This window comes from Liolophura sinensis, chromosome 8, assembly GCF_032854445.1.
Source record: "Liolophura sinensis isolate JHLJ2023 chromosome 8, CUHK_Ljap_v2, whole genome shotgun sequence".
Classification (NCBI taxonomy): domain Eukaryota; kingdom Metazoa; phylum Mollusca; class Polyplacophora; order Chitonida; family Chitonidae; genus Liolophura; species Liolophura sinensis.
The window spans coordinates 17,220,997-17,247,711 of NC_088302.1; the positions used below are offsets into that span (position 1 = coordinate 17,220,997).

The 26,715-nt window shown below is 38.6% G+C and overlaps 2 protein-coding genes across 2 annotated transcripts; one reads left to right on the top strand and one right to left on the bottom strand.

Moving 5' to 3' along the window:
* The first annotated feature begins 1,364 nt into the window (after positions 1–1,364).
* On the top strand, positions 1,365–10,612 carry LOC135473256 (leucine-rich repeat-containing protein 74A-like). The gene is made up of 12 exons (XM_064753103.1): positions 1,365–1,857; positions 2,788–2,978; positions 3,306–3,413; positions 4,091–4,184; positions 4,664–4,713; positions 5,281–5,362; positions 6,210–6,295; positions 6,993–7,187; positions 7,537–7,632; positions 8,429–8,698; positions 9,430–9,515; positions 9,773–10,612. The coding sequence occupies exons 1-12, from the start codon at positions 1,365–1,367 to the stop codon at positions 10,116–10,118; spliced, it is 2,097 nt and encodes a 698-aa protein (XP_064609173.1). The 3' UTR covers positions 10,119–10,612.
* A 2,763-nt stretch (positions 10,613–13,375) lies between these two features.
* LOC135473257 (leucine-rich repeat-containing protein 74A-like) lies at positions 13,376–21,132 on the bottom strand. The gene is made up of 12 exons (XM_064753104.1): positions 20,847–21,132; positions 19,942–20,114; positions 19,548–19,655; positions 18,847–18,940; positions 18,374–18,423; positions 18,045–18,126; positions 17,538–17,623; positions 16,734–16,928; positions 16,428–16,523; positions 15,227–15,490; positions 14,768–14,853; positions 13,376–13,538 (listed from the first exon to the last, which is right to left on the bottom strand). Exons 1-12 carry the CDS (start codon positions 21,130–21,132, stop codon positions 13,376–13,378), a joined length of 1,683 nt encoding a protein of 560 aa, XP_064609174.1.
* Between the last annotated feature and the right edge of the window lie 5,583 nt (positions 21,133–26,715).

Genomic DNA, 26,715 nt, shown 5'->3' on the forward strand with positions numbered 1-26,715 from the left:
GCTTGTAAACTCGCTATACTCTGAATAAAGAAACTTCCTGCGTGTCTAGATACGGGCATGTTTTTTTTTGTTTTGTTTGTGCGTTGGAATAGTAATGATATAGTCTCATAGTCACACTTTACGATGCCGTGTAGGATGTTAGAAGAAAGGTAAGAGACCGAAACTTTCTACCACAGTTCTTTTGGAGTTTATTTGTATTTCGACCAGATAGGGTTGCCATCTCGGCACAGGCCTACCTCAGTGATAATTTTGGCAAATGTTGTTTTTGACGCTCATTTTACACGTATAATGATAAGCTAAATAAATTTTACAAAGATAATCAATTCGATTTTTAGGACATATTTGACATTTCACACCAAGACTATTTATTTTGTCTCTAGCCGACACCTGTCTATGATTGGGTTTGGCGGACCGTTGTAACACGTGCCCTTTGTTTGGGTGTTGTTGTTCCGCATGGCTTGACTTTCTCTTTGCATACAAATGTATAGAGGTGAACATTGGCAGCTCTGGTGGCCATCGCGCTAGGAATGTATACATGTGTACAGTGTCAACTGTGTGCACATTGCATTCTGTACATAACTTGGCAAATGCAAGCGAATGTGCAATTCTATTGTAAAATGAATATAATGACTCTCATCGTCGTCTTTTATTCGAGGTCGAATACGCCGGACAACAAGGGCTTGTTGACCATAGGTAAAACTATTCTGTAAATCCCCACCATGTCCGGCCGTTTTAAATCGATATCAACTAACAACCGTTATTCTGGTATACCCTTTTGTGTCCACGCACTACCTTAACTCTACAATCCCACTCCCACCTTCCACACACACTCTTCGCTCTGTCGGGAATATTGTAAACATGCTGCCATGTAAACGCTGGATGGATCATAACATATGACTTGCCACCAGTGAAATCTAATTTCACTTATGAACGGCTTGGTGGCTCTGTGACTACCATGAGCGTTGATTCATACGAAGTCTCATCAAAAAATCCACTTTGATGTTCATGCTTTAATTTGGGTGAAATTTGATTGGGCCATATGTGTACATTCTTGGTAAGTAGAAAGTACTTGTATTATAACAAAGGTATTATAAACAGTAATTTGTCTTTTTATTTGTTGTTATTTTTATTTTTTTTGACGTATTTTGAGATCGTTACTTATGTCTGTACATCCCATGATCCTATGGGAGTACATTCGTTTACGGTATTTATAGTGATTACAGTAACACTGTTTATCCTTAAGGTAAGGATAAAATTTTACCAAGTGACTGATATTGACAAAGGGAATCTTATTGTAGACTCGGCATCACACAGATAAATCCATTTTGTCTTTCATTAATTATCGTCATTGTTCCAGATAGAAGATGCCAGGTATTGATGTATCGCCATTAGGGCGTCGACGAAAGCGTGGGACGTCGATTGTGCCTTCTTTACCTGCGATTTTCTCAACTGGACAAGATGGTCGTCGCCGCGAAATGGTGCACGCGACAAACGGAGTTTCAGAAATCCGTTTGCCATCGATTGACAGTGCCCGAAAGAATTCGCAACCACAGGAACACGACCAGAGTTTTGGATTTACCACAAACCCAGTATTCCCTAAAGACAGTTCTAGTTATGAGAACACCACACCGCCGTATCTGAGGCGGGAGCCTCACCGAAGTCATGGCGGGGGAGTGCCCGCTATTAAATACAGAGGAGCAAACGCCTCATCTGTTCACGATTGGCTACAAACGGTCGAGAGTTCAACGGTGCTGGAAGATGGGCTACCTGAGTCCATGGACGAGTCGAAGATGAGCATGGCGACTTGTCCTGTGTTTCCCGAGAGAGTCATGGATGACCAGTTGGACGACCTTAGCCGTAAGTTACTCACTATCTAGTTTATGAATGCTTCAAAACCTCAGTTTTCTTTATTGGAGACAAATCGAAATAAGGAGTCAGAGACTTAATCTAATCCCTAGCTGTGTAGTTATATAAAATCGGCAACAGCCACCTACAGGGAATCGTTTTTGTAACCATTTTTGTTGAGATTTTGGTATGTGCAAGCTTTGAGGTGCATGCGTTGCAATTAATCTGTCAACATTAATGTTTTATTGCCAGTTCTAAAGTTATTATATGGGCCTTAAAATGTGGTCATCGCAAAGAACCCGGAACGGGTCATACGAAGGACTTGTTGCTGCCTCGCTTGGCGCTCAGCACATGAGACATTAGAGAAAGGAAACATGACTGGTTGGCCCGGTGTCAGTATATGACTGGGTGATTTGTCATGTTCACTGTCTTCAGCATGATATTTCAGTGCGGCAGCACTTTGGCTGCATGGACTCCCTGTCAGCTAAAAGACACAATGTATATGCTCACATCTGATAACACCTGTCGTCATATGGCTGAAAAATTATCAAGTGCGACGTAAAACTCTAAGCATACATACATACGTTATACGCCACTAGATATTCGCCACTAGGGTTCAAGCTTAACGATTTTATTATTTATCTATTCGGGAGCCTCCGTGGCTTAGCTCGCTAGCACAGCGTAATGACCCAGAAGTCTCTCACCAATGCGGTCGCTGTGAGTTCAAGTCGAGCTCATGCCGGCTTCCTCTACCGCCGTACGTGGGACGGTCTTCCAGCAACCTGCGGATGGTCGTGGGTTTCCCCCGGGCTCTGCCTGGTTTCCTCTCACCATAATGCTGGCTGCCGTCGTATAAGTTAAATATTCTTGTGTATGGCGTAAAAAACCAATGAAATAAATAAATAAATAAATAAATATTTTTCTATTTATCCTTATGTCCAGCTCTCCCGCCCATTGAACACAGAAACCGTACAATGAAGCGAGATCCAGTGAGGACTTATCGGCGTATCTGTAAGCTACAGAAGGTCACACCTGTGGATAAATTCATAAAACAGATCTGGAAAAGTGAGATCGAGTTGAAAAACCATCTTCTTGGGCCGGCTGACATCAAGGGCATTGCTATAGCCTTAGCGGTATTTATACTCATTAATATTATAGTGGAGGGGAATTTTTATTCATAAGAAGAATATATAATAAAAGTTGTCTTCTTAGGTGTTTTAAAAAGGTGTAATCTTTATGGCCAACAAGAAGTTCCAGAGAATGTAGTGGTACCATGTTGTCATGGTGGTCTATAATGGACTTTATTTGTGTAAAAAATGTCAGTGAGAAGTATGTATTATAGCTTATTTTGCGTTTATGAATGAGTTAAAATAAACTTCGGTAATGAAAAAATGCACCGTGTTTAATACTATAAAAAATAATGTTAAGCAAACATTGTAAAATCTGTTTTCCCATTTCAGATCCACGCTAAAGTTCGCGAACTGGACGTTTCCGGTAACAACATAGGAGCCCGGGGATCGGGTTATTTAGCTGAGACTTTACAGGCTGTGTCTCAGATCAAGGTTTTGGTAAGAAAACCTTGATCATACAATGATCTGTGTTTAATAAGGCTACACTGTGAACCGAGTATATACATGACCTCTGTTTGGAACTCGATATCTTGGTCAGTGATGTCGATTGTCTCTGTTCAGAAGACTAGGGTTGTTTCTGTTGAGATGAATATCCTTGGTCATTGATTGGGATTCTCTCTGTTGAGAAGAATATCCCGTGGCCTATGGTTGAGATTGTTTGTTGAAACTATCCCGTGGCCATTGGTCTGAATTGAATTTGCTGAGAAGATCACTTGACCGATGATCTGGATTGTCTGTTGAGAAGTCTAGCCCCTGGTCAGTGGTCTGGATTGTCCGTGTTGAGAAGATCAACCCTTTGCCAATGGTCTGAATTATGTTTCCTGCTTTCACGTGCAGCCCCCAGTTTACTCGGCTCCAGAGGTCTGTCAGAAATAGTTGGAGAGATGGTTTCACATCCAACGGTCCGATCCTGATATCAGTACTAATGAACTAGACCGCTGTCAGATAACTGAAATATTCCTGAATCTGGATCTGCCACTCAATATGTAATATGTAAACAATGACCAATTTCCTCAGCAATATCTTTAATCACAATTTACTTGTCATAGCGCTTGTTTGAAGGGCATTTTCACATCTTGATACATATAAAATGATTTCTTTTCACTGCTTAACAGATCATGGCCGCCACATTCCCAGACGTGGACGGCTGTAAATATTTGTCAAGGGCTCTTCTAAACAACGACTGCTTGAGAATACTCAATCTTGCTGGTAAGATATGGATATGACATCAAAAAAATAGTTAAAAATAGCACATACACGTTATACCGTTTTATTGCATATTATATTTTACATGCAATATATTATCGCGTGTAAAACATGACGTCATTCGATCTGCACTGGTATCAACAAAAATCTGCTGTGCGGAAGGAGCAGGCTAATTATAAAGTTGCGACATGTACATGTAAGTAACGAGTGTTAATGAAGTAAAGCTCTAGTGAAATTAAGAGAAGGGGCATTGAATAGAATTTTACCAGGAATCAAGACGTATACGGATTTCTCGTAAGTCATAAATGAACAAATGTCACAAAAATCTACATGTTAGATTAAAATGGCCCCAATGAACAACAACATGGAGTTTTGCTATTTACTTTTTTCCTTGCCATGCTGTCATGCATTTACAATGTCACGAATAGGAACATGCATAAATTAACAGCTTACCAACATATACGCTATTATATGTTCAACAGAAAATAACCTTGGTGAGCAGCATGCCGTACAGCTTTGTGGGTTCATAAAGGTGAGATTGCTCAAAATTTTATTCAAGTTTGATGCACATACATTATTTCTTCTAAATTTTGGAGCACCTGGTTCAAACATTTTATCCGACATATATATAATTGTAGCAGGAATATTGCCTTCCTTTTTTCTCACATGGTTAGACCATCTAATGGACAACATACTTATATCTTTACTCTTCCAAAAGGCTGGTAAAGAAATGTAATATTCTACTTTCAACACTATTAATATCTGTCCCAAAATTAGAAGAATTAGGGTACATAATACTAGTTGACTAAGGCTGGAAACCTTAAACAAACACAAGGCATTAAAACTTTGATATTTCGCTCTCTTGGTACTCAACATACAAGAACACGACAATGCTGGAATGCCAAACAAAAACGAATTAAAAACAACCATATACACATACATATCTCCGGACCTCAGTCCGTGTTTTCTAATTTTTCGATGCATTAAAGTCCGAGGTGACTCCGATTGTTTTGCGTAATTACTCTGGTTAAAGAAGGATTAATGGATTCAACTGAGCTATTTTTGTTAATCTTACACGTTGTTGCATTTTACCTCACAGGAAACTCGGACATTACGAGAGCTGTATTTGAACCACAACCGCCTGGATGAAGCTGGGGGACGGGTTATAGGAGCCGCCTTAGGTGAGGGTTGCTGGTTTACATGTCTGGGCGTCAAACAGATATTGGTGTACCAGCCATCAGCCAAAACGGACCAACCGGGTCAATAGTATCAAGAACAATTTCAAAACAACGTTCGCCACAAACATTTAAGGAAATAAGTATGTAAAGAACGAAATTAGGGCGGATCCATGCAAATGGATGCAAAGTAAACAGTTGTGGTGACGGAAAGACGCAAGAAATGCGAATTCTGGGCGAATAAATGAAATCAGTATCCAAATCGTGTACCATTCCCAATTTATAAGTTGTCGATAGTAAAAATATAAATCTTACTTGCGCTTTGGTTGCAACTGTTCATATATCCAGCGTGGCGACCCAATTCAACACGATAACTATACGGACTGTTTATTTATTTGACTAGTGTTTTACGCCGTAAATATTTCACTTATACGACGTCGGCCAGTATAAAGGTATCACGAAACCGGAAAACCCACGACCATCCGCAGGTTACTGGTAGACATTTCCAAGTACGGCCGGGGAGGAAGTAATCCTGTATAGACTAAATATTAGATTCAGTTCGTGAATACTTCGAACACATTCAAGTATTGAAGGTGTGATACAGTCTAATATTTTAATCCTTCTGTTAAGCCACACCGCTGTAGGCAAAACGTTATGCTTATAGCTCAAGGGTTTAAAACAGGACGGTTGTATCTCAGAGACCTCGTAAACGAATATTCTGTTTTACAAGATAAATGTCCGTTACACGATTGCTCCGCATACTCCGTTGGAGAGCAGCTTTCAGTAGATGAGAGAGATGATCAGCGAGAACTAATGAATGACCGATGTGTCTATTTTATTATTATATCTACAGCTGGGAATAAATCTATACAAATCCTGGATCTAACATGGAACCATTTACGGAGAAGTGGAGCGGAGTCTATTTGTAGAGCTCTTAAGGTATAACATTTAGTCTAAAATTGCATGTTATGAACATGTCTGGTATGGAAGAAGGATGTGGCTTCTTGGATTCTGGAACCGCATCCTTTAATGCCTGCGGGTTGAGAATACGAGGGTAGAGATTACCACTTTTCTAATCTCCTACCCGAGTCAAGAACTTGAAAATGTGAAATTAGTAAAGCCCCAGGTATTGTTGCCAATCTCGCACGATTTGCTAAAATCCGCGCGAGAATAACTAATTACTCGTGCGAGCTGACAGATCTCACGTTCTTGCATGAATTCTCAACCAGCGCGCCCCGTCATAGAAACGAGATTCGAAAATAGCAAAACCGCGGTTTTTGACAAACTGCGCGAGATTAGCGGTGATGGTAACGTCTTGCCATATAAAACTCGCAAGTCGAGATTTCTACGAAAATATCACGCTTTTTTGGTAATCTCGACTCTCGTATTCTCGACGCGCTCCAGACGTGGCTCCAGACTTGTGTAGCCGCACCCGTCTTCCATGTCTTCCATTACACAAGTACTAGTTGCTCATTGTGTAACTTTTTGAGTGACATCAAAGGTACAGAGTGAACTTTAGTCTAAAATTGCATGTTTATTCGTGAAACGTCTTTTTTCTGAGAAAAAGGTAATTCATATATTATAGATTCTTTGTACCTATCACACATTCCAACTGACTGTATGTGTTTCTTTCCAGGTAAATACAACCTTGGAAAAGCTGAACGTTTCGTGGAATGGCTTTTCGACAGAAGGTTGCAAATGTCTGTCCAAAATCTTGCCGATGAACGACACGTTACGTCATCTGAATTTGTCATCCAATCGCATCAACTCCCGCGCTTTGTTGTTCTTCCTAAAAGGTCTCGTGAAGAATGAAGGAATTACATCTTTGAAGGTCTGTGATCTGCAGTTATGGACTTTTGGAGTATCTGCTTTCTGGAACAAAATTCATGATTTAAAGGATATTATCAATGTTTATTATTTGTCACACCTATTAGGAAAAATATATAGGTATTAAAGAAATGATGAAAATCGTAAATTAAAAGCCAGAGTAAGCAGCGATGATAAAACAGTTCATCAGTGTTTGATTAGAATATATATCTTTCAGATTAATGGGCGTTATTGGTTGCCTTTTTGTTGACGGTAGCAAATTAACATACAGTAGACATAACCATTTCATATCACCTGTCCATGGAACATGAGAATTTCAAAGCTAATAATTTGATGTTGCATATTTATTTCAGATAGGTAAGAATCCTTTTACTACGGAAGCCGCCATAACCATCATCGAAACTCTGACCGCCTGTGACTACTGTAGCGTGGACGATCTGGATATCTCGGTAAGATCTGTAGGGCCAGTTACAGAATGTAATGTTTATTTTTTAATTCAGTCAACTTTGAATAATTTCTGTATTGTGCTTTGTTTATGGTCGGATAAACTCGACTTGTGATAGGTTTGGCTAGTATAACATTTTTACATGCATGCAAAAGGTCTAAACACAGTTCGCTAAAGTCATAGTTCAATATAAAGCCATAACTTGGTTTGTGTTATCAAACTCTAGTGCTACAATATATGCAGTAAATATCCATTTACAGGCATTCAAATAATTGAGTATAAACTTGTTTTGATGGTCTGTTGGAAGATGTCACGACACCCTCACACTTATATACCACAAACATCACTATGTGCAGTTCTATGGAACTTTTGCTGTTGTACAAGGCCATTTTAACTTACACGAAAGTTAAAGTTTTGTATATAATACGTAGTTTATATTGTACCATAAGTTCCAAGAGATACATCTAATGACGTCATACATGCCCTTCACGAAGTGTCACTGCACACACAAGCGGTTTTAAAAAGCTTCGAACTGAATTGATTTTGCGAACAAAAATGCTTCACTGTGAAAGACTTGCCTGAACATAACAATCACTGACATATTTTTTAAAACTCCATACCATCTGTATAAATGCATGTTTAAATAATATTTCAAAGTTGAGCAAAAAACAAGCTAGCTTTGTGGAACTGTCGCGTGATTAAAGTATGTCTTGTCGAATCATAGTTTATGCTGGTCCAGCCCTTTCTGTAGTCTTGCCAATTGCACTCATGCGCTGTATATAGATGCATCTAATTACTAGGACGTCCCTGTTGATGACGAATTCTTGGAGGCCGTGGAACGATTACGCGAGAAAAGGATCATGTCTATACGCCACGGCCCTCTCTATCGTCTTGAGGAGGTGAAACAGGGAGAGGTGTCTAACACCCTGGGTCTGGAGAGGTTCGATCCCGTATCGGTTCTTTACGAGTACATGAAACAGGACAGCATGCGCCTGGTAGACATGTTCCACTACTTCGACGCAGATCAGAATGGTTATATATCGCTGGCAGAGTTACGGGAAGGTTTCTCTGTAAGTTAAACGAGTAATTCTTACTGTGAATTAACTGTGAATTTTTTTTAGCTGGGTAATTAAACTAACGTCATTGTGGACAAGCATAGGCATTTGATAGTTACACAGAAGACCTTCGCTTTGTTTGAGTGTGGTTTGGAATTGTGAGTATTTTATTTAGTGATTTGATTGGTGTTTAACGGATGACGGTCATCTTTATGGGCGGAGGAAACCTGTTCAAGAATTTCTCGCTTATACGACTATTACAGTAAAGTTTATAGGTGGAAGAGGCTGGTCTATATGAAGGAATCCTTGCAGAACACAGCTGATATCATTTCTCAAAAATATTGACAAGCTGTAACATCATTAGATAGGTATTGTAGAAACGTTCTTCACAATTTTTGGGGACTTTCCTTGCAATTTGCCTGGCGTAACATGAAGAGAAACTTGATCTTGCTATATACTAGTATGTCGGCAATGGGTGAAGTCAGTAAGAAATTGAAGCGACTAAATATTGCATTTCGTTAAGACCCTCTGAGGTTTGCGCAAGTGGCCGTGGTACACACGTTTTGGCTATAAATTGGTAAAGCATTTATGATTACTTATGTAAGCCATCTTTCAAAACACAAACGCTCTGAAACTGGAGACGTACTTCAGTCTAAGTGTGGTTTCAGTGTATATGTAAGCATCCACTATTAGCCTGCTTACATATTGATGTCTGACGGAGAAGTTTTCTCTTTACGTCTCTTCAGAACGCTAACATCCCACTGACGGAAGATGGACTAGAGCAGTTGGTGAAGAAGATTGACAATGATAAGGACGGGAGGATCGATTTACAGTGGGTATTGTAAGATAAGGAAGAATGAGCAAATCATTTATATCTGTCTTGCATCATTGAGTACTTCAGTTACGATCAAATCTCTAACTTACTACATGTTTTAAACCGAGGACTGCAATGATGAATCTTCATTTCGGGCGTAAAACTGTAAATATATTGTTTATTTGATTATTGAGGAACGCCGTATGTAAGAACTGATGGACGAAACCGGAGTAAATAAATCAGTAATGATATGTGATATGTTTCTGTATTTACAGGGAGTTGATGGTTGGTCACCGGAAGTTTAGTCGCTCTGTCGCGGAAAGGAATCGCATTGCCAAAATTCATCACAAAACAGAAGACAGCTCAATACGAGACCTGAGGGAAATCATTAGAAAATTTCTTGCCGAAAGAAACGAAAAGTTCAAAGAGACCAAATCTGATGCTGAAGCCAAAACAGGCACGCTGAAGAATGCACATAGGCCCAGTCAATCTGGGACCGCCAAATCTCGCCGAATCTCGCGACGCTCAAGACCCTCAACTATCAAACCGCCGTTGATATCTAATAGTATTGTAGAGGAAGCAGATGAAGACGTGTCTAGTTATCTCCACACAATTCACTGACCCAAGATGTCATATCAAGTGACAGAAAAGATCAATAGACTTAGTGAATGCATTTCTTGGGCCCAGTTGTTCAGAAGAGTATTATTACGTAAGCCCGGTATTAACTTAGGTCCAGACTTCAGTACTATTTACTTTGTATTATGACGAGACTTGTATTAAGATTTTAGCTTAGCTGAGCTTTAATACAGATTTGAAAAAACTGGCCGTTATAGGCTACATTTAGACATCGTGAGAAAGAATTTTGGGTAGGTCACACCTTTTTCTCCTGGGAGAATGCATCACCAAGAACTACACTGATGGTGCGACCAAATGTCATGAACTGTGCTTAGTGGATTAAATGGACAACTTGAGATGTACATGCGCATAATTTTCCACTATTGTGGAGGTATTTGGGAATCTGGACTCTAGGACGTGCCGTATACACTTGTCACAAGGAATAGTCTCTAACTATCTATATGTCGTTCTTCAGTGAATACCAGGATCAGCCCGTATGTTACAAAACGTATTCTTGTCATTTACCCCGTTTTATTCCAAGTTATTCCATGCATGATACCGGTGGTGGCAGCACCCAATATCTGTGTCCATAGCGTACCATAACAAGTTGTTCAAATGCACTTTAATGTGAAAAGAATTGAATATATGTCTCATGTATTTCTCATTAAAGTCATCTAGCATGTAGAGGATTGAGTCTTTGTCTCATGCCCGAACGTATAAACATCCTCTGTGTCATTTTAGAGGACAAACTGCGTGTTTACATGGTAACATATTTTAGCTCACGTCCAGATGTCAAAGAATTGTTAGAGTTGTTGCCCTTGATAAATTCTTTGTATACAGTTTCAAAACCTTGTCTGATATTATCACAAGAAATTAAGAACAACAGTTAATTCAAAGCATGATGAAGTGAGAAATTCATACGAATTTTAGAACGTATGAAAGCTTTTACGTGCACAGGTGAACAATATCATCCACACATGTGATCGTATCAATACGGATGCGTAAGAATCTCCTAACTTTGGGGGAAGGGGAATTAGATACAACTGTGACAAATCACCGGGAAATTAGAACACCCAGTTCGTATTTGTTACACTCACTGTAGGTCTAGTGAATAATGAATCTACTCAACCTATGTTGACGTAACGTAGTTCTTAGCCATTTATAAATGGAAACATCAGGACCGTACGTAATAACATTAGTCTGCGGTTGAACAATCGCGAGTAAAGTTCTCTCTCAGAGTATAGTGGGTGTCACTTCGAAAGATGTCTTAAAGTAACAGTATCATCGCTTGTGCTATATCCCAGATAACTATAATACTGTTAAATTTATCCGTATTAATAAAATAAAACGACATGTTCCATCTAGAAACTTCTCATTTGGGCCAGTGTTAACTGGGATGTAAGGGGAATGTGCTAGCCGTCTACACGGTTATGACTGTCATATTCTATGCCTGATCTTCCTTGTCTATATTGTTGTATACATGCGGTATTAAAACATAATGTATGTTATCAATTTTCTCCTCATTTTGTATCAGCTCACCTGTACATTCATATATTCATACTTATTGTGTAAAGGAGAAGGTTTGGGATTAAGGACAAAAACGCTAAAATGTCAAATGAAGGACCCCTGAGCACTGTGAGGAAAATAGTTTATTTGTTTTCCAAAAAAGTAAAATTCTTTTAAACCATCGGATTTTACGGCGGTATCAATATCACGTCCATATGCCTGTGTGAAAATAGGTCCATTCGGTGAATGCATAGGTCTCCACGTATTTTGCACTTTAAACGCACAAGTGTAGCAATCTTTGTGTATTAAACGTAAAGATGGCAAAAAAGGAGGAAAAAGAAAATCAAACTGTATATTTTCTCGACAGTTTTTTGTCTTTGATGTAGCATACAGTTCATGTATGTTCATGTATCTACCACCACCACTTTACTGGATTTGTTGTATGGACCCCCTGACAAAGCTGCAGGCGAACCAACAAGAGTTGACTTCGAGGCTGAGGCTTTATTAGTCTATACTGGGCCGATAGTCTGTGGCGAGAAGAACACCTTAGTTGACTATGTCACTGAGTGACTCTGTTACTCTTCCTGTGCCAGCGATTATTAAAACATGCGTGTATACTGAGCAAAGAGAGACGGTTTTGGCTTAATGTGTACTTCACAAAAACTGGTGGGAAAGAGTCGTGTGACAGATAGAAGGACCAGGGTAAAATTTTTATCTCTAATGTTAAATGTTAAGATCATGATTCAAACAATCAAAGTAAAACTCATACTTATGTTGGCAAGAATCTTTGTCGAACAATCGAAGCATCCTACATACATGTAGCATGAAGACTTCGTATAGGCAAGAAAAAGGCTGGTGGGTAGATAATATACCAGCAAACGGTTACTTAGTTTGGTTTCGACAGGAAAGAGCAGGTTTCCTTTAGCTTCGTCACGAATAAATACATTGGAATAAGGAGACTTTTAAATAAAACTTAACTGGTGCATGCAAATCTGTTTTCGTAATTTTCTTTTATAAATTTTTGGGAGGCCTATGTGGATGAGGTGGATAGCGTGACAGTGCAACGCAATGACCCAGAAGCCTCTCACCATGCGCTCCCTGTGAGCTGAAGTCCAGCTCGATCGTGTGCGTTCTCTCTGTCCGTACCCGAGAAAGTCACTAACCTGCGGATGGTCGTGGATTTCCCCCTTCCCCCCGGGCTCTGACCGGTTTCCTCACACCATAATGCTGGACGCCGTCGTATAAGTGAAATGTTCTTCAGTACGGCGTAAAACACCAAGCAATTAAATATATAAATAAAAAATAAATAATGGCACCAGAAAGGAGAGTATCTATAAGATTACTTAATACAAGTTTGAATTTGACAAGACAGAGCGGCAAGAACGTTTGTGGGCAGTTTTGTCTTTGTAACACTGATGAAAACAACGACAAGAATTAACGAACACAAAATTTGCTCATTAGTCCAATATATATATTATTTATAATATATTTTTTCTTTTCGGCTGTATCTCAGTAGGGGCCCTCCATGTCCTAGTGGTTAGCGTGTTTTTGTTGTGCAACAACCCAGGAGCCTCTCACCATTGCGGTCGCTGTGAGTTCAAATCCATGCAACTAATATTGGCTTCCTCTCCGGTCATACTCAATAGACATAAATGGTGAAACTGTCCAGGAAATCTCGGTCGGATATATAGGTAATGATAACATGCCAAATCAGTTTTCATTATCGTCTACAGTGTGTTTTCCTGACTTTAAACACGTCATATTTGTTTTCCGGTCACGGACTGTCTCCACGAAGTTCCACTGCGCATGCGTAGCTTATCTTTAAGCAACTCCGATAGTGCCGCAGTCATGTCGACCTCCCCACGCTGTCTTCTTTTCGCCGCTTTTCGGGCGTAATCTTTTTGACCGACAAGAAGTTCCCTATAAAAAGAAAGAAAGAATGGTTATAGCTGCTATACACGACAATATTTCAGTCATATGTTGCGGCGATTCAACCTTGCAAATAAAGTATCGGCGATAAACGTAATCGCTCTGGACATTTTATTGAATCAAGACGTAGTTGTAAGCAAATCCTGGTATTACTTTATAAGACCTATGGGAAAAGACCAATAGATTGTCGAGAATGCGCGAGACAGTGCCACGTGCGCTGTTAGGAAATATCCACATTAGTATCCCAAATCGTGAAAAATCTCCTAATGACTGTGAAATAATGCACTATTGCCAATGTGAAATATTAGTAAGGTGAGAGAAATGACAATACGCACAACAATATTGAATGAAGACTATGATTCATCCATTCTAAACAACAAAAATGCATATATCAAAGACAAAATTAAGTAGGCCTACATCCGCCATAATCAGCCTTCTTTGGATACACCATCATTAATTATCCATTATTGTCCCGGGGTTTATTTATGGGTCAAGCAAACAGGCGCACCTTGTCAGCTATCTGAAAAATCTGTTTTTTAAAATCGCAACCCAAACGGCTAGAGCGGGATTCGAACCTGCGACCTCATTGACCAAGGATTTCAACGTCTGGCAAAAGCTCTTAACGCTATGGGTCAACAAGAGACTTTTAGAGGTCTCAGTATAGTATTCTGGTATGTAATTTGCCTGGGCAATCGTAAAATCACATCTTAGTGGGAATACATACGCTAAAGATGCTCTACAAGTGATTTTTTGGGGCAAATCCAATCAAATTTTAATTCTGTTATTTTAGAATATTCCAAATATATACCGTTCACAAAGTATCAGCCTCACCCGTGCGCGTTCCTATAACGAGGGTCGCATTACAAATTTAAGAATCATTTTAACACTGTAAATAGTACAGGTACGAATCTGATATCTACCGAATGACAATACTTTGAGCTTCTCTTGGAAAATAAAAAATAATAATTTGACTTGTACAGCCATTATTTTTTCGTTGAGGTATGAATCGAATTATTTAGGAAAAATGTGAACATCCTAAATCCCTTCATGCATAAGGCCTGTTGTTGTTCTAGGACAGCATCGTGAATTCACATAATGTGGAACTGGCATGTGTTTGACATCATGGTGCTTTTTAATGATAAGACTGAAATTGCACGGAAAAAGAAGTCCAATAAACTCATATAACCTACAAGATTATATCAGAATTAATCATAACTTACTCGAAGTCAACATGGCCGTCTCTGTTAAGATCGAGGCGTTGCATCAAAACATCCAGGGACTGATTACTAAGGGTGAGACCTACACTCTGTGAAAAAACAGAAGGAGCCACAAGTTCTGATTTTAAATTTTGCCAAATGATTTTAACAAATATATATATTTATAGACTATAAAGTATAAATCTACAATTTATACAGATCATACTTAAGTGTTTATAGACTAATATACAACTAAATAATTTTTATACATATCAATATACCACCACGCTGTGGTTGTTTTTAGTTAACTACGATCGCAATACTTATTTTTCCATATGGAAAAGAGGTTATGGTCACAAGAGAAGTGGAAATTGACGACATTTGGATTTAACGGATATAAGGAAGAAAAAAAGATACTCGTCCATTCCACAAGCCGGTTTACCCCATTCTCTGAACAAAATGTCACTAAATCTGAAAACTAACCTTGAGCCCATTTCTGAATTCTCCTCGAGTGATGGTCTCGCTCTTGTCTTTATCCAAGGATTTGAAGAGGTCAATCAGACGTAAGTTACGTCCCTTTGTGTACTCGAATAGAAGTAGGAGCGGATCATCTGTATTCATCACTTCAGGGCCCAGTGACATTTGAGGGTCCAACCCACTGACGATATGTCCGTGCGTGACCTTAACAGGTCGCTGTGTTTGAAGGTCTTTCAAAGCTGATAGAAACCTTTGATCTACTGAAATGTCCTTCACACGAATAAAAACATAAGAGTAACTATCGTAAAATTTATAGCATGCATTATTACTAAAGATTGTTTGGGGCAATAACGCCGTGTACACGTATTATTTCCCTTATATGACGGCGGTCAGGTTTATTGATTGAGGAAACTTGAGTGCCAGGGGTAAACCAGCGATCACTCAAACTTATGGGCAAAGAAAACACTGAAGTGAGGTATATGTCAGGTCTAAGACCATTAAACACTGCCCACAAAATAGTTCCATTTATTTTTTTAGAATTTTTTCAACTTGGTAAAATGCATTTGGAAGTTTGAAATCTTCGGTGGGCTTTTCTGACAATATTGGGACAAGTGACGTCAATTCAGGTTTTTGCCACTTAACACATACAAACTGCTAGATTTCTTCATTAAAAATGCATATACATGTAGATTTATGAATACTTTCGCAGAAAGGACTTTGAAATGGGCTATTTCAAGCAAAAATGTGGATGTGACGTCACTGATACGATCTGATTCACAACAGAGAACCATAGTATCTGATCTTTTAACACAATTTTACTCGGTTAGAAAAATTCTAAAAAAAATGCAACTGGAAAATTTAGAGTGATCTAAAACAGACAACAGCAAAATCTGATGTTTTAAGACCATTTTACTCTGTTGGAAAAAATCCTAAAAGACATAAATCGAACTATATTCTTGGGGAGTTTTAATGGTCTTTCATCTGACATATAGTTCATTTTAGTGTTTTCTTTACCTTTAAACTGTAACCTGCTGTGATTACAGACTTATATCAGATATTTAATGAAATAGGGTGTAAAAAGAGTATTCTGAAAATAATGATGGTTTAAGGAAACCAGCTTTACAACATAAAAGCTTCTAATTTGAGTAAAATAGAACTACTTTGATATATTATTTAAAAGGATTTCATGTGGATTAATGGTGCTTACATATAAGTCAAGTTCTTGAATTCCATATGTAGGCTGGTGTAGAAGGGTTTGCAAAATGGCCGCAGCTCCATCACAGGTTATAGGGTTTTGTCCAATCTGTAAAAAAGAAGTGGAAAGTCCTCAGTCTTTTTAAATTATCTCTGTAATTTATGCATCAGTATTAATTCTTAATAAAATCGTATATCATGCAAATATTAAATATTGAATGAGACAGAGGTTGTTAATAAAATTCTTCGCAGTGTTTTAGACCCTTTGAAGCAATCGTTGTAATTTAAGGAAAAATGAATATCTTTGCGCTAAACTCACCCTCAAAACTTCCAGCGTTATGTTGTGCGAAAGCCCATTCAAGAGAAGAGAAAAGGCGTCAAAATTGATCCGATTGGAACTCAGATCTAGTTCAATTAGTGTTTTATTCAGCTTTAAAGATTTTGCCATTTGATAGCAGCCGTCCAGACCAAATCCATTCCAGGCCAAATTCAACGTCTTCACCATTGTGTTGGACTGTCCAAACAGAAAATGCGATGAAATACTAGCATAGAAAAATATAGATATTGTAACTTTATTGGTGCTCTGTGATTATCGGACCCTTTATTAATGAGGTTGCTCATTTGAATCCAATTGTCAGTTTTAGATCAGGAGGTTTTCCAGAAGCCTAACGTACAGCATAATTCCTCCCTCAATCCATAAACCGGACCACCATAAAATAACAATGTGACATTAAACACCAATCAATTAATGAATAAACTTTACGTTTGAGTTTGATTTAGTTAAAACTTTCTTCTAACACAGTTTTGTTCATATTTCCATGCAATTCATGGTCCAGTCACAGTATTCTGACACCAGGTCAATGGTTAGTATAAAACATCATATTCAACATGAAAATGAATCGCCTGAATTACCAATTCTAATCTTGGAGAATTCATGAGCTGTAACGATACGCGGGCTTTGTTTCTAACCCCGTTTGGACTTTATGGATATCACAGCTGTGTAGTGTCGCGAACTTCAATGGCATTCGTTCACCACGTTTCACCTAAACTGTTGGATATGAGTTTAAGGATGTGGACTCGGCGGTGTATGTGTTGTGCGGATTGTTGAGAATGGAACAAATACCTCCAAAAATCTAGCAATAGCCACCGATCCTATATGCCTTAAATGATTCCAGCTTAAATCAACCTTCAACAGGGAGGAATTTCTAGCTAGAAAATGAAAACAAAAAAGAACAAATATCGGTGATAGAAAAACCCTTGTTACAGGTAGACATAAATAAATAAATAAATAAATACATGTAAATAAATACGTTTCATGGATTTCAAATGGTATTACATAAGTAGAACGAATTTATCCGATGGTATATAAGATGTATTCCTTGAATGTCTTAAAGGCTAAGTTGTCCAGTTAAGTGCATGGCATGATGTTGTTACTGATCTCGATAGATCATCTGAATATCGGATATTTTCAAAATGACTCTTTTGACTGAATTCTTAAGATTTTAAATTTTGAAGCTTCAAGTTTAAATACCTTATTTTGAATAAATTTAATAGGCAATGCTCTTCCGCTTTGAAGAGAAGCTATATATACGGTGTCGACACAGTCAACTTTCTGCATATAGCTACAAACCCAAGGCCTTCTCTAAGAGAACACCGCCTTGTTCTCGGAATCTGTTTTTGCTAAGCCCCAATTCCTCAAGACCCTGGTTCTCCTGAAACAAGCCATATAAACAAATGAAACACATCATGTTTTATAAGACAAAACATTTATTAAACTCCATAAAGTATGAATGTGATAAAGCATAAAGTCATAGTAACGTTCGGTTATCTCTTTAAGTTCGCAAAATATTGCCTCCTTGTTTTGTTTCAGCATTGTTTTCAGGAAACGGTGTTGGAATATACATGTTTAAATCTGACTAAAGCTGTATGAGGCTTGTATTTTATATCTCTGAGTGGTACCTGTAATCCCTCAGCAAAGTATCTAGCATCTTGGTCTTCAAAATCATTCTCTGAAAAAAGATGAGAACAGAAATTAACAAACAAACAATTAAGTTTTTAAGTAGTACTTAAAAAAAACAGCGTCACAGAGAGAAAGAAATTTGATTTGATTTATTTATTTGGCGTTTTACGATTAACTCAAGAATATTCCACATAGACGAAGGCGGATGGCATTATGGTGGGAAGAAACCTACAACCATGTGCATGTTGCTGACAGACCTTTCCATGAACCAAAGACTGGAGAGGAAGCCAATATCATCTGGATTTGAACACACAGCTATCACATTGGTGTGAGGCTCCTGGGTCATTGTACTGCTGTGTTATAAGGTATTAAAATTTAAACATTTACGTGTTATTCCCCATGCAAGATGTTAGGAAAGGCAGGGAAATATGCATGAAAATAATCCACTAGAAGCACTCGATGGCATGCTTACCACCAACATCCAGGATTCGCAGACTTTTGTTTGTCTTCAGAAACCTTCCTATCATACGTGCTCCGGCTGATTTTAGGTGATTTCCAGGTACTTTCTGTAACGGACCACAGACGACAAATCTATCAAGCAAACCTTTGTCAAGCAAATCTTTGTTCAACAAGGGGAAGATGTCAGTTTGTACAAAGCTATAGGACTAATGAAGCAACTTTGAAGGCAAAATACGCCTTTGGGCAATATCTCCGGTCAAAAACATATTAGAGGGACAAAACAATGAATAATACTAACTCATTAATAAGTTGATTGAGTGATGAATAATCATTTGGGGAAAACAGTCTTGGTATAACGTTTTGATTTATTTATTTGGCGCCACAGGTAAACGTACAAATCTCCCATCTACAAGTAAAGGGAAGTACTGCATTTCTGACGTAGTTGTTAATAGTTGTGAAGAACTATTCTCGAAGCAGATCTCCGCCAACATTTAAAGGGTTGATACGTATCTTAAGACAAACAAACAGACACATTAACGTCGGCAAAAACGTAACCTGCTTCGCAAATGTAACAAATACTCGATACAGTTACCATATGGATGATGAATATTTTTCGAACAAAGTTAACGATCGTTAATTCCCTTGATACAGAAAAGTACATTTATCTCTCAGAATACACTTACCTTTCAGAATTTAACTTCTGACCTTACTTACCAGGATGCTGACAAAACTATTTTCCTCCAAGGCTTCCAATAGGTACTGCAAACCCTCTGGTTGGATATGACACTCCCTTAGTTCTAAACTTGTGATTGTTGAATTATACTACAAGTACAAATAATAATGGTTTATTATAATAATATGTATAATAAAAGCTTAAAGATTAAACTATTTAGAAAAGTAAATTTGTGGTTTGTCAAACATCTTAAATCATAAGGAATAGTAGATTAAAATCGATTGTAAGTTTCTCATATTTACCAATCTAAAGTCTTTCATAGCGCAAGCGAGACATTTACACCTATAAAATGGCATCATTGAAAAGGCAATAAAACAGAAAATGATAACAGTGCTCGACAATTTCCTATTTCAGCGGAAAGATGAAACTACTCACTACAAGTGCAACAGCTAAGGCCTTTGTTCCCAGGGGACCGATTTGGTGGTGGTCAAGTAGAACAGACGACTTATGTAGCTGGCGCCATAATTGTCGTGACGTCACGACTGACGCACGTCTGCAAGCTGAGAGATACACATTCTGGCAAGAAAAGCACGTAGGTTTTGCTGAATCTGTGAAAAAAAAAACACCCAACAATACACAAATTGATGAATTGAAATCGGCACTTGTTCCAGCTCCAAAAACAACTCATTAATGTACACAATACAGATGTACTGTCCGAAAGCAACTGAATACAAAACATACACACACACATACATCAGGTGCACATCTGTTGTAAGAAACTGACATATACACATTTATGTGTACCTTGCATACACGTCTTTTTATACCTACACTTTAGAATGTACAACCTTTATGGATTTTGTGTAAGTGTGAATTTAACTCAATAAAAGCTTCACCAATTCTGCTAATGTGGCCAAACGATGCCCAGATTTACTCACCTAGAGGGAAACAATTACGTTAGTACTTTAAATACTTGGCAATACCAATGGCGATAATGCGAACTATATCCTATAAAGGGACATATAGGTCATATAGATATTAAAATTATCTAATCTACCTCCATGCCTATGCAATTAACGTCAATCTCGATAAGCCCCGTTTTTTAACTATTGAAATAGTTCAATTATTACCTATACCAGTACACACACCTTAACCAAAATCGGTGCAGCCCAGCTACAACTTTTTCCACGGTTTACCACATAGCTTTTACATGGGATACTTCAAATATGTACCAGATTTTGCACACCGTGCTCATACAAACTACACAAACATGTGTACTTAACAATACACATTCACTTTTTCAAAATACACACTTCATGTACATGGGCTAGACTTTGTACCAAGTTCGTCGTCTTCAAAGTTCCACGCGTCGAGGTCAAAGTTACAATCTGACAAGGGAGATAACCGCTTCACGTCTTTCTGTTTTTCGAGCGTCCGAGATAATTTCCGTTCGGGGACGAGCATGGTCCTCTCGCGTGTTGTGCCTGGATTGCGTATTACTGGGAGGGTGTGCCGCTTCTGCAGTTGGAGCCGTTTAGATGCAAGTGCTCCTGAATTTCCGACAGTTTCCGAGTAATTCCGTGTCGTAATACCCACGGCCAACTTTGGGACTGTAGGTTCAGCCATTTTAAGGTGATCCTGCAAACATATTAGCATACGCATAAGCATGAGATTACATTACGGTCTTGTATTAAACACTAATATCATTTCTTGTACCAATCATACCATTTTTAAAATCCTATTTCACGTATGATGCTGGCATTTTCATGAAAGGTGTCTTATATCCCATTTATTAATTTCTATGAAATATTAAAGTCTTACCTTCAAACTATTTTATTCAGGAGCGGTAGATCTATGGTTAATCCTGGGTCGGTTCACACATAAGACTTTAAGGAGGAAGTTGTAGCTTCCTCGCTTGGCGTTCAACATTAAGGGGATAGTGCAACAACTTGTTGACCTGTATCAGTATAATGGCTCGGGTGGGATAGCTTACTTGCTTACGGTAAGTGGTCTCAGTGAAGCAGCACTAGATAAAAGAGCGACGGAAATACGCCCTTTATCAAGGAGACACATTACATACACTCTAAGGACTCCTTCGTCGTCATCTGACTAAAAGTGGTTAAGTACGACGCTAAACCCCAAGCACTCAAGCACCCAAACTATTTTGAATATGACTGCGTATTAAACAGGATTACGGCCTTTTCTGGCTCACCTGATGTATATGGTATATAAACTTTCATTGCATCCATGTATGAGTGTCGTTTGATTACATGTATAACCATGTTAATGTTGTAGCAGATATGGTTTTTACTGACCACTCTCTGACCCTACGCGTTAAGGTCTGACAGCAAAACCTGCAGACAGTCCTGGCTTTCGCCCGGGGACCTTCCGGGTTTTCATACACAACAATGCTAGCCGCCGTTGATTAAGTGAAATATTCTTGAGTATGTCGTAAAACACAAAGCCAATAAAATAAACTACTGGCCACATAAATGCGATTTACCAACCGTGTAGGGAAGCTGACCGGTTATTCTCGGCTGTCAAAAGGCCAAAATTCTTCCGTCGTGAATTCACTAAGACAGCTACGTTTGCACCACGCACTTCGTCAATTGCAGACATTTCCACAAGATATCCCAGCCCATTTATATAACCTCAAGCCTAATTCCCAGTATGCAATACGACAATTGGATCGAATGAGATCGATATCTATTGTGGTCTGATAAAACAAGCTCTTTGTGGAGATCACAGGACACAAACTGCGTCGGCGCTAAACGGTTGTATTGTCAGCGTTGTTGTGCCAAGGTCACTTGCTGGACTAACGAGGGCTACGGCCTGTGAAGCCATGGGTCTTGTAGCTCCTGTAGTGATTATAGAGGTACAGATACAATTGCCTCCACGTTAAAAACGATTGTTATGACTCATCGATAATTGGACCTAGACAATATGTAAAAGGTTGTGTCCTTCCAACTCTCAAGGGTGCCGTTCCTGAATTCAAACTTGGATGTCGTGAGTAGATTTGATCATTGACTGGTACAAAGCTGATAACTCCGTGGATTTCTTCAGAAATAAAACCTGTACAAAGTGAATTTTAAACTAAACATTGCATTTCTTTTGTTTTGCCGATGTGACTCACTAATTGTGAGTAAGATGTATTTTAGCTCTGGGGCTGGTCAATTTCATGTCATGTTCAAAGGAGCAGTGAGACTTCTCTTTGTAACACATATTTAGAAATCATTAAAAACCATAAAGATTCAACATTGTGTGCGTTAGCTGGCAAATCTCGTCGTTCCACGATAGAGAATTTCTTCAGCTTAACCAGCATCTATAGAAAGGAATATGACATGGCTTTGGATGACACATTTCACATATGTTTCCAGAAAAATTTCGGGCAAAAGCGCAAATATAGTTTCGAGATAATAGAGATTGCAGATAACTTATTTATTCATTTTATTTATTTGATTGGTCTTGTCACTTATGCGACGACGGACAGCACTATGAAGGGAGGAACCGGGCAGAGCCTAGGGGAAACCCACAACCATCCACAGGTTGTGACAGGCCTCCCCACGTACGACCGAGGGGGAAACCAGCGATATGTAACTTATTGTATATGTACATTTTGCATTATTTTGTCAATTACGAAAAATGTACATGTATTATCATTGTAATTACATAACATCCTATCAGATAAACACATGGCTGCGGCCTGGAGTCGGGATGTTTGTCGAATACCTGGGAAGGTGCAGTGTATGGTCTGTTTTGCCAGGTTTTCCTAATATACACAAATGAATTATTCTTGAGAATGGTTTTAAACATAAATCAAATCGAATCATGACCAGTGATCAATGTGTAGATGCCATATTGAAAATTCATCACTGACTTGCCAAAGGTGGGTGGTTTACTCCAGGCACTCCGGTTTCCTCTACCCATAATACTCATCGTCACCGTATTCTATATCGTGGTGATCAATTGGGAATTACAGTAAATGAGTGATACATATAGAAACCATAGAACCTACAGAGACTGTAGGTGAAATTTACAAATTTTTGGAGACTCCTTCATCCAATGGTTAGCGTTCTAGCGCAACACATTGATTTCCGGACATGTCACCAATGATGCCGTCTTCCTCGGTCGAACGTAGGAAAGGGAGTTTCCCCCGGACTCTGTCCGGTTTCCTCCCATCATAGTGATGGCCGCCGTCGTATAAGTAGAAAATCGCAGTGCTCGGTGTAAATCACTGATGCCTAATAAACTTCCCGAAGCATTGAGGGTTGGATTCGGACTCGCGAATAAATGTAAGCAAATACGGGATATGAATAATGAAACTCAAATTTTCCGTAGTTTCAATGTATTAAATGTAGTTATTTATTTGAGAGTTGTTTTAACGCCGCACCCAGGAATATTTCTCTTAAATATGGCGGCTGTCAGTTTTACGGTGAAAAATAAACCATCTGCATTTAGCACGTAGCAGACAAACTTTCACAAACAGAAGGAGTTCAAAGTGCATGTAGTATTGGTGGATGACAAATGGTCTCCAGCGTTACAACTGCAGGCTTGTTCGTGTAAACTTGGAACCTACGTCCAACATTCCGGTGTCCCGATCGTCAAGCAGAAAACGAACTGTACTGTTCGCCACCTTCTTGGAAGATGAGTTCTACCGGAAATGTACGAACTGCACTTCGGCGGTTTTCGAAGGCAATTCTCCTCCTAACACAGAAGACTTCAAGACTAGTTCTTAGGCAAAATGGAGTCGCCCACAGCGGATTTTGCCGCTGACTTTTTTTTAATAATTTATCAACTTGAGGTACATATTAGAATTTTTTATGGCATGCATCTGCGAGGAAATGCATAGTCTTTTCCATGGTATTTGACTGATATTTAAAATTTCTTCTCCTTTAAACACCATCCTCTCTACAAGGTTGATACTGAGCTGTAGGCTTGTCCGACATCGCTAGCTTGATTACTAGTAACTGAAGATTTTTTTTGATCATCTAAAAGTGAAAATGAAGTTGGCCTGTATTTACCTTCCTGTCATCAAATAAATGAATTTATTGTTGTCAGGATGTGATGTAAGGCGAATCAAAAATCGAAAACGACCTGTACCAATATTTAAATATATACTAAGACTGAAGTAATAGGAGTTCGTTGTTTTCCTTGACATGCTCTCTTAACGGCACTCCCCAACCCCACTGCATACTTTGAAGTTCTGTCCATAATGCAGGCGTTTTTTAAATAAGGGAAAACAATATAACTTTAACAGGATTACCCTAAGGTCACTTTTAGGGAGCCGTTAATGTGGCACTTGTTCACTGGGGATATAAAGTGACTGTCATTACTATTTCTGTCTTTTTGTATCTTTAAATGTTAGTAGAGTTCGTTGGCGATTTCTTATTGGTCCCACGTCACAGCCGGGCCACAGCAAATCACACATTTGATTAAGGGAAAGTAAATCAGGACAAATTTACTTTTAGTTTTAAATTATAAAAAAATCTCTACCCAAGGGGGATTTGCCTATTTTGGCACGTACCGGCTCAAAAAGTAACATTTCGTATTCACTACCAGAAAGTCAATGCTTAAAGTAGGCTATGACCGGCAAGCGTGCAGGGGCATTGGCATTTAGAGTCAGATCAGATCGCCTTGTGTTAGACACATCAAATCATGATGCAGTTTTCAATAACTTTCAATGGAGCAATTCCAGTTATTAAGGTAACATAGAAATGAATTATTTGAATCATGCCTTAGACAGAATTCTTCATTATACATGACAAGTTATTTATGGGGGAAAAGGAGGGCCTTAATCATATCTTGTCTTAAATGTATATAAATTTTTACCTGTGTACAACGCAGAGTGTATTAAATAATATCCACATATTCAGATGCCCAAATATATTGAGAAATGCTGATCTAAAAACAAAATGGTGACTAATGATGCGTAAATAATGCTAAGGCATTTTGTACTAAAAATAGTTTTTCAACACAGATAAAGGAGTAGATAGGACAGTTCCTGTTTACGATAACCTATCTACATCACAGCCAGGGATATTCACTGACCACATGTATAAAATGACTGGCCTCACGCCCGTGATCTCTATTACAGAAATTGTGAAACTGAGATGAAGTCAGGTGTTTTTAACCTCACAAAATCAACAACAAAGACGGTGAGTAACAATCTCCATGTTATTTGTTTGTCACACAAATCTGCAAAGAAGTGTTTTGTATAAATTGAATATATACTTTGCTTTGAAAATGTGCAATACGTTATACGATGTTGTAGTCCTTGTCTGGAATATGCACATTTACACAGTTACTGAATGTTGGGGCAGTATAATTAGAATTTTATTTCATTTGGTCCACACTTTTGATTCCATACATTAATTTCATTCACTGGAAAAACTCACAGATTGGAATCAGCTTTCTTGTGACAATTATTATGTTTTTCAATGACACTACATAAGTTATCAGTGCTAATTCATACAAAAATCAGGAAACGTGACACGAAACTAACCTTAGTGGCTAATGACCCTAGAGTTAATGAATGTAATCAATATTATTTTTTATTTCATTTGTTTTTTTTATTCTTGTGATTGAGAGGGGGACTGGTTGTCGAATATCAATATGTAAATTTTCTTTCTATCATTCGCCTTCGCGTCTGTAAACAGGACAACATGACGGACAGCATGACAAGCCGACGCAGTCACGTGATAGTGGGAATGGCTGCCAGCATCGTCACGCTAGTCGTGGCCGTTGCCGTGGTAACTTCGATTTTCTTCGGGACTCAACTTTGTAACAGAAGGGACAGCATTCTGCATGGGCGAAATCAGGTACATGGTCCAGACAAAATGAGTTTTTTTGTATTTGATTGATGTTAAACGCCATTCTTTGTCAGATAGAGCCTACAGTGTTTCACTAAATTTCGCTTGGCTCTCTTCACTAAAAGGTTAGAGCAAAGGAAAATAACTGACTGGCTCAGTGTCAGTATAATGTTACCGGAGTTTGGTTTCATGTCTGGTGTCTTCGGCATGATACTTCAGCGTCGGCAGCACTTTGGCGACATGGACTCGCCCGGCCACAAGACGACACAGTATATAAACACTCGTCGTCATATGACTGAAAATAGTTCGTCGTTAAACCCCAAGCATTCGTTTAATCATTCATTCGAATCCAGCTGTTGATGGTTTGGCTGAGCCAGGCTTGTGAAGTACTTAGTGAAGT

Excerpts from the sequence above, each read along its gene's own strand:
- LOC135473256 (XM_064753103.1), top strand. The coding sequence starts at position 1,365 with ATGCCAGGTATTGATGTATCGCCATTAGGGCGTCGACGAAAGCGTGGG. Across the intron at positions 4,714-5,280 it reads AGCTTTGTGGGTTCATAAAG|GAAACTCGGACATTACGAGA; the intron begins GTGAGATTGCTC and ends TTTACCTCACAG. Across the intron at positions 8,699-9,429 it reads AGTTACGGGAAGGTTTCTCT|AACGCTAACATCCCACTGAC; the intron begins GTAAGTTAAACG and ends ACGTCTCTTCAG.
- LOC135473257 (XM_064753104.1), bottom strand. The coding sequence starts at position 21,132 with ATGGCTGAACCTACAGTCCCAAAGTTGGCCGTGGGTATTACGACACGG. Across the intron at positions 18,941-19,547 it reads ATAGTTTTGTCAGCATCCTG|AAAGTACCTGGAAATCACCT; the intron begins GTAAGTAAGGTC and ends GGTCCGTTACAG. Across the intron at positions 13,539-14,767 it reads GACGGCCATGTTGACTTCGA|GGAACTTCTTGTCGGTCAAA; the intron begins GTAAGTTATGAT and ends TTCTTTTTATAG.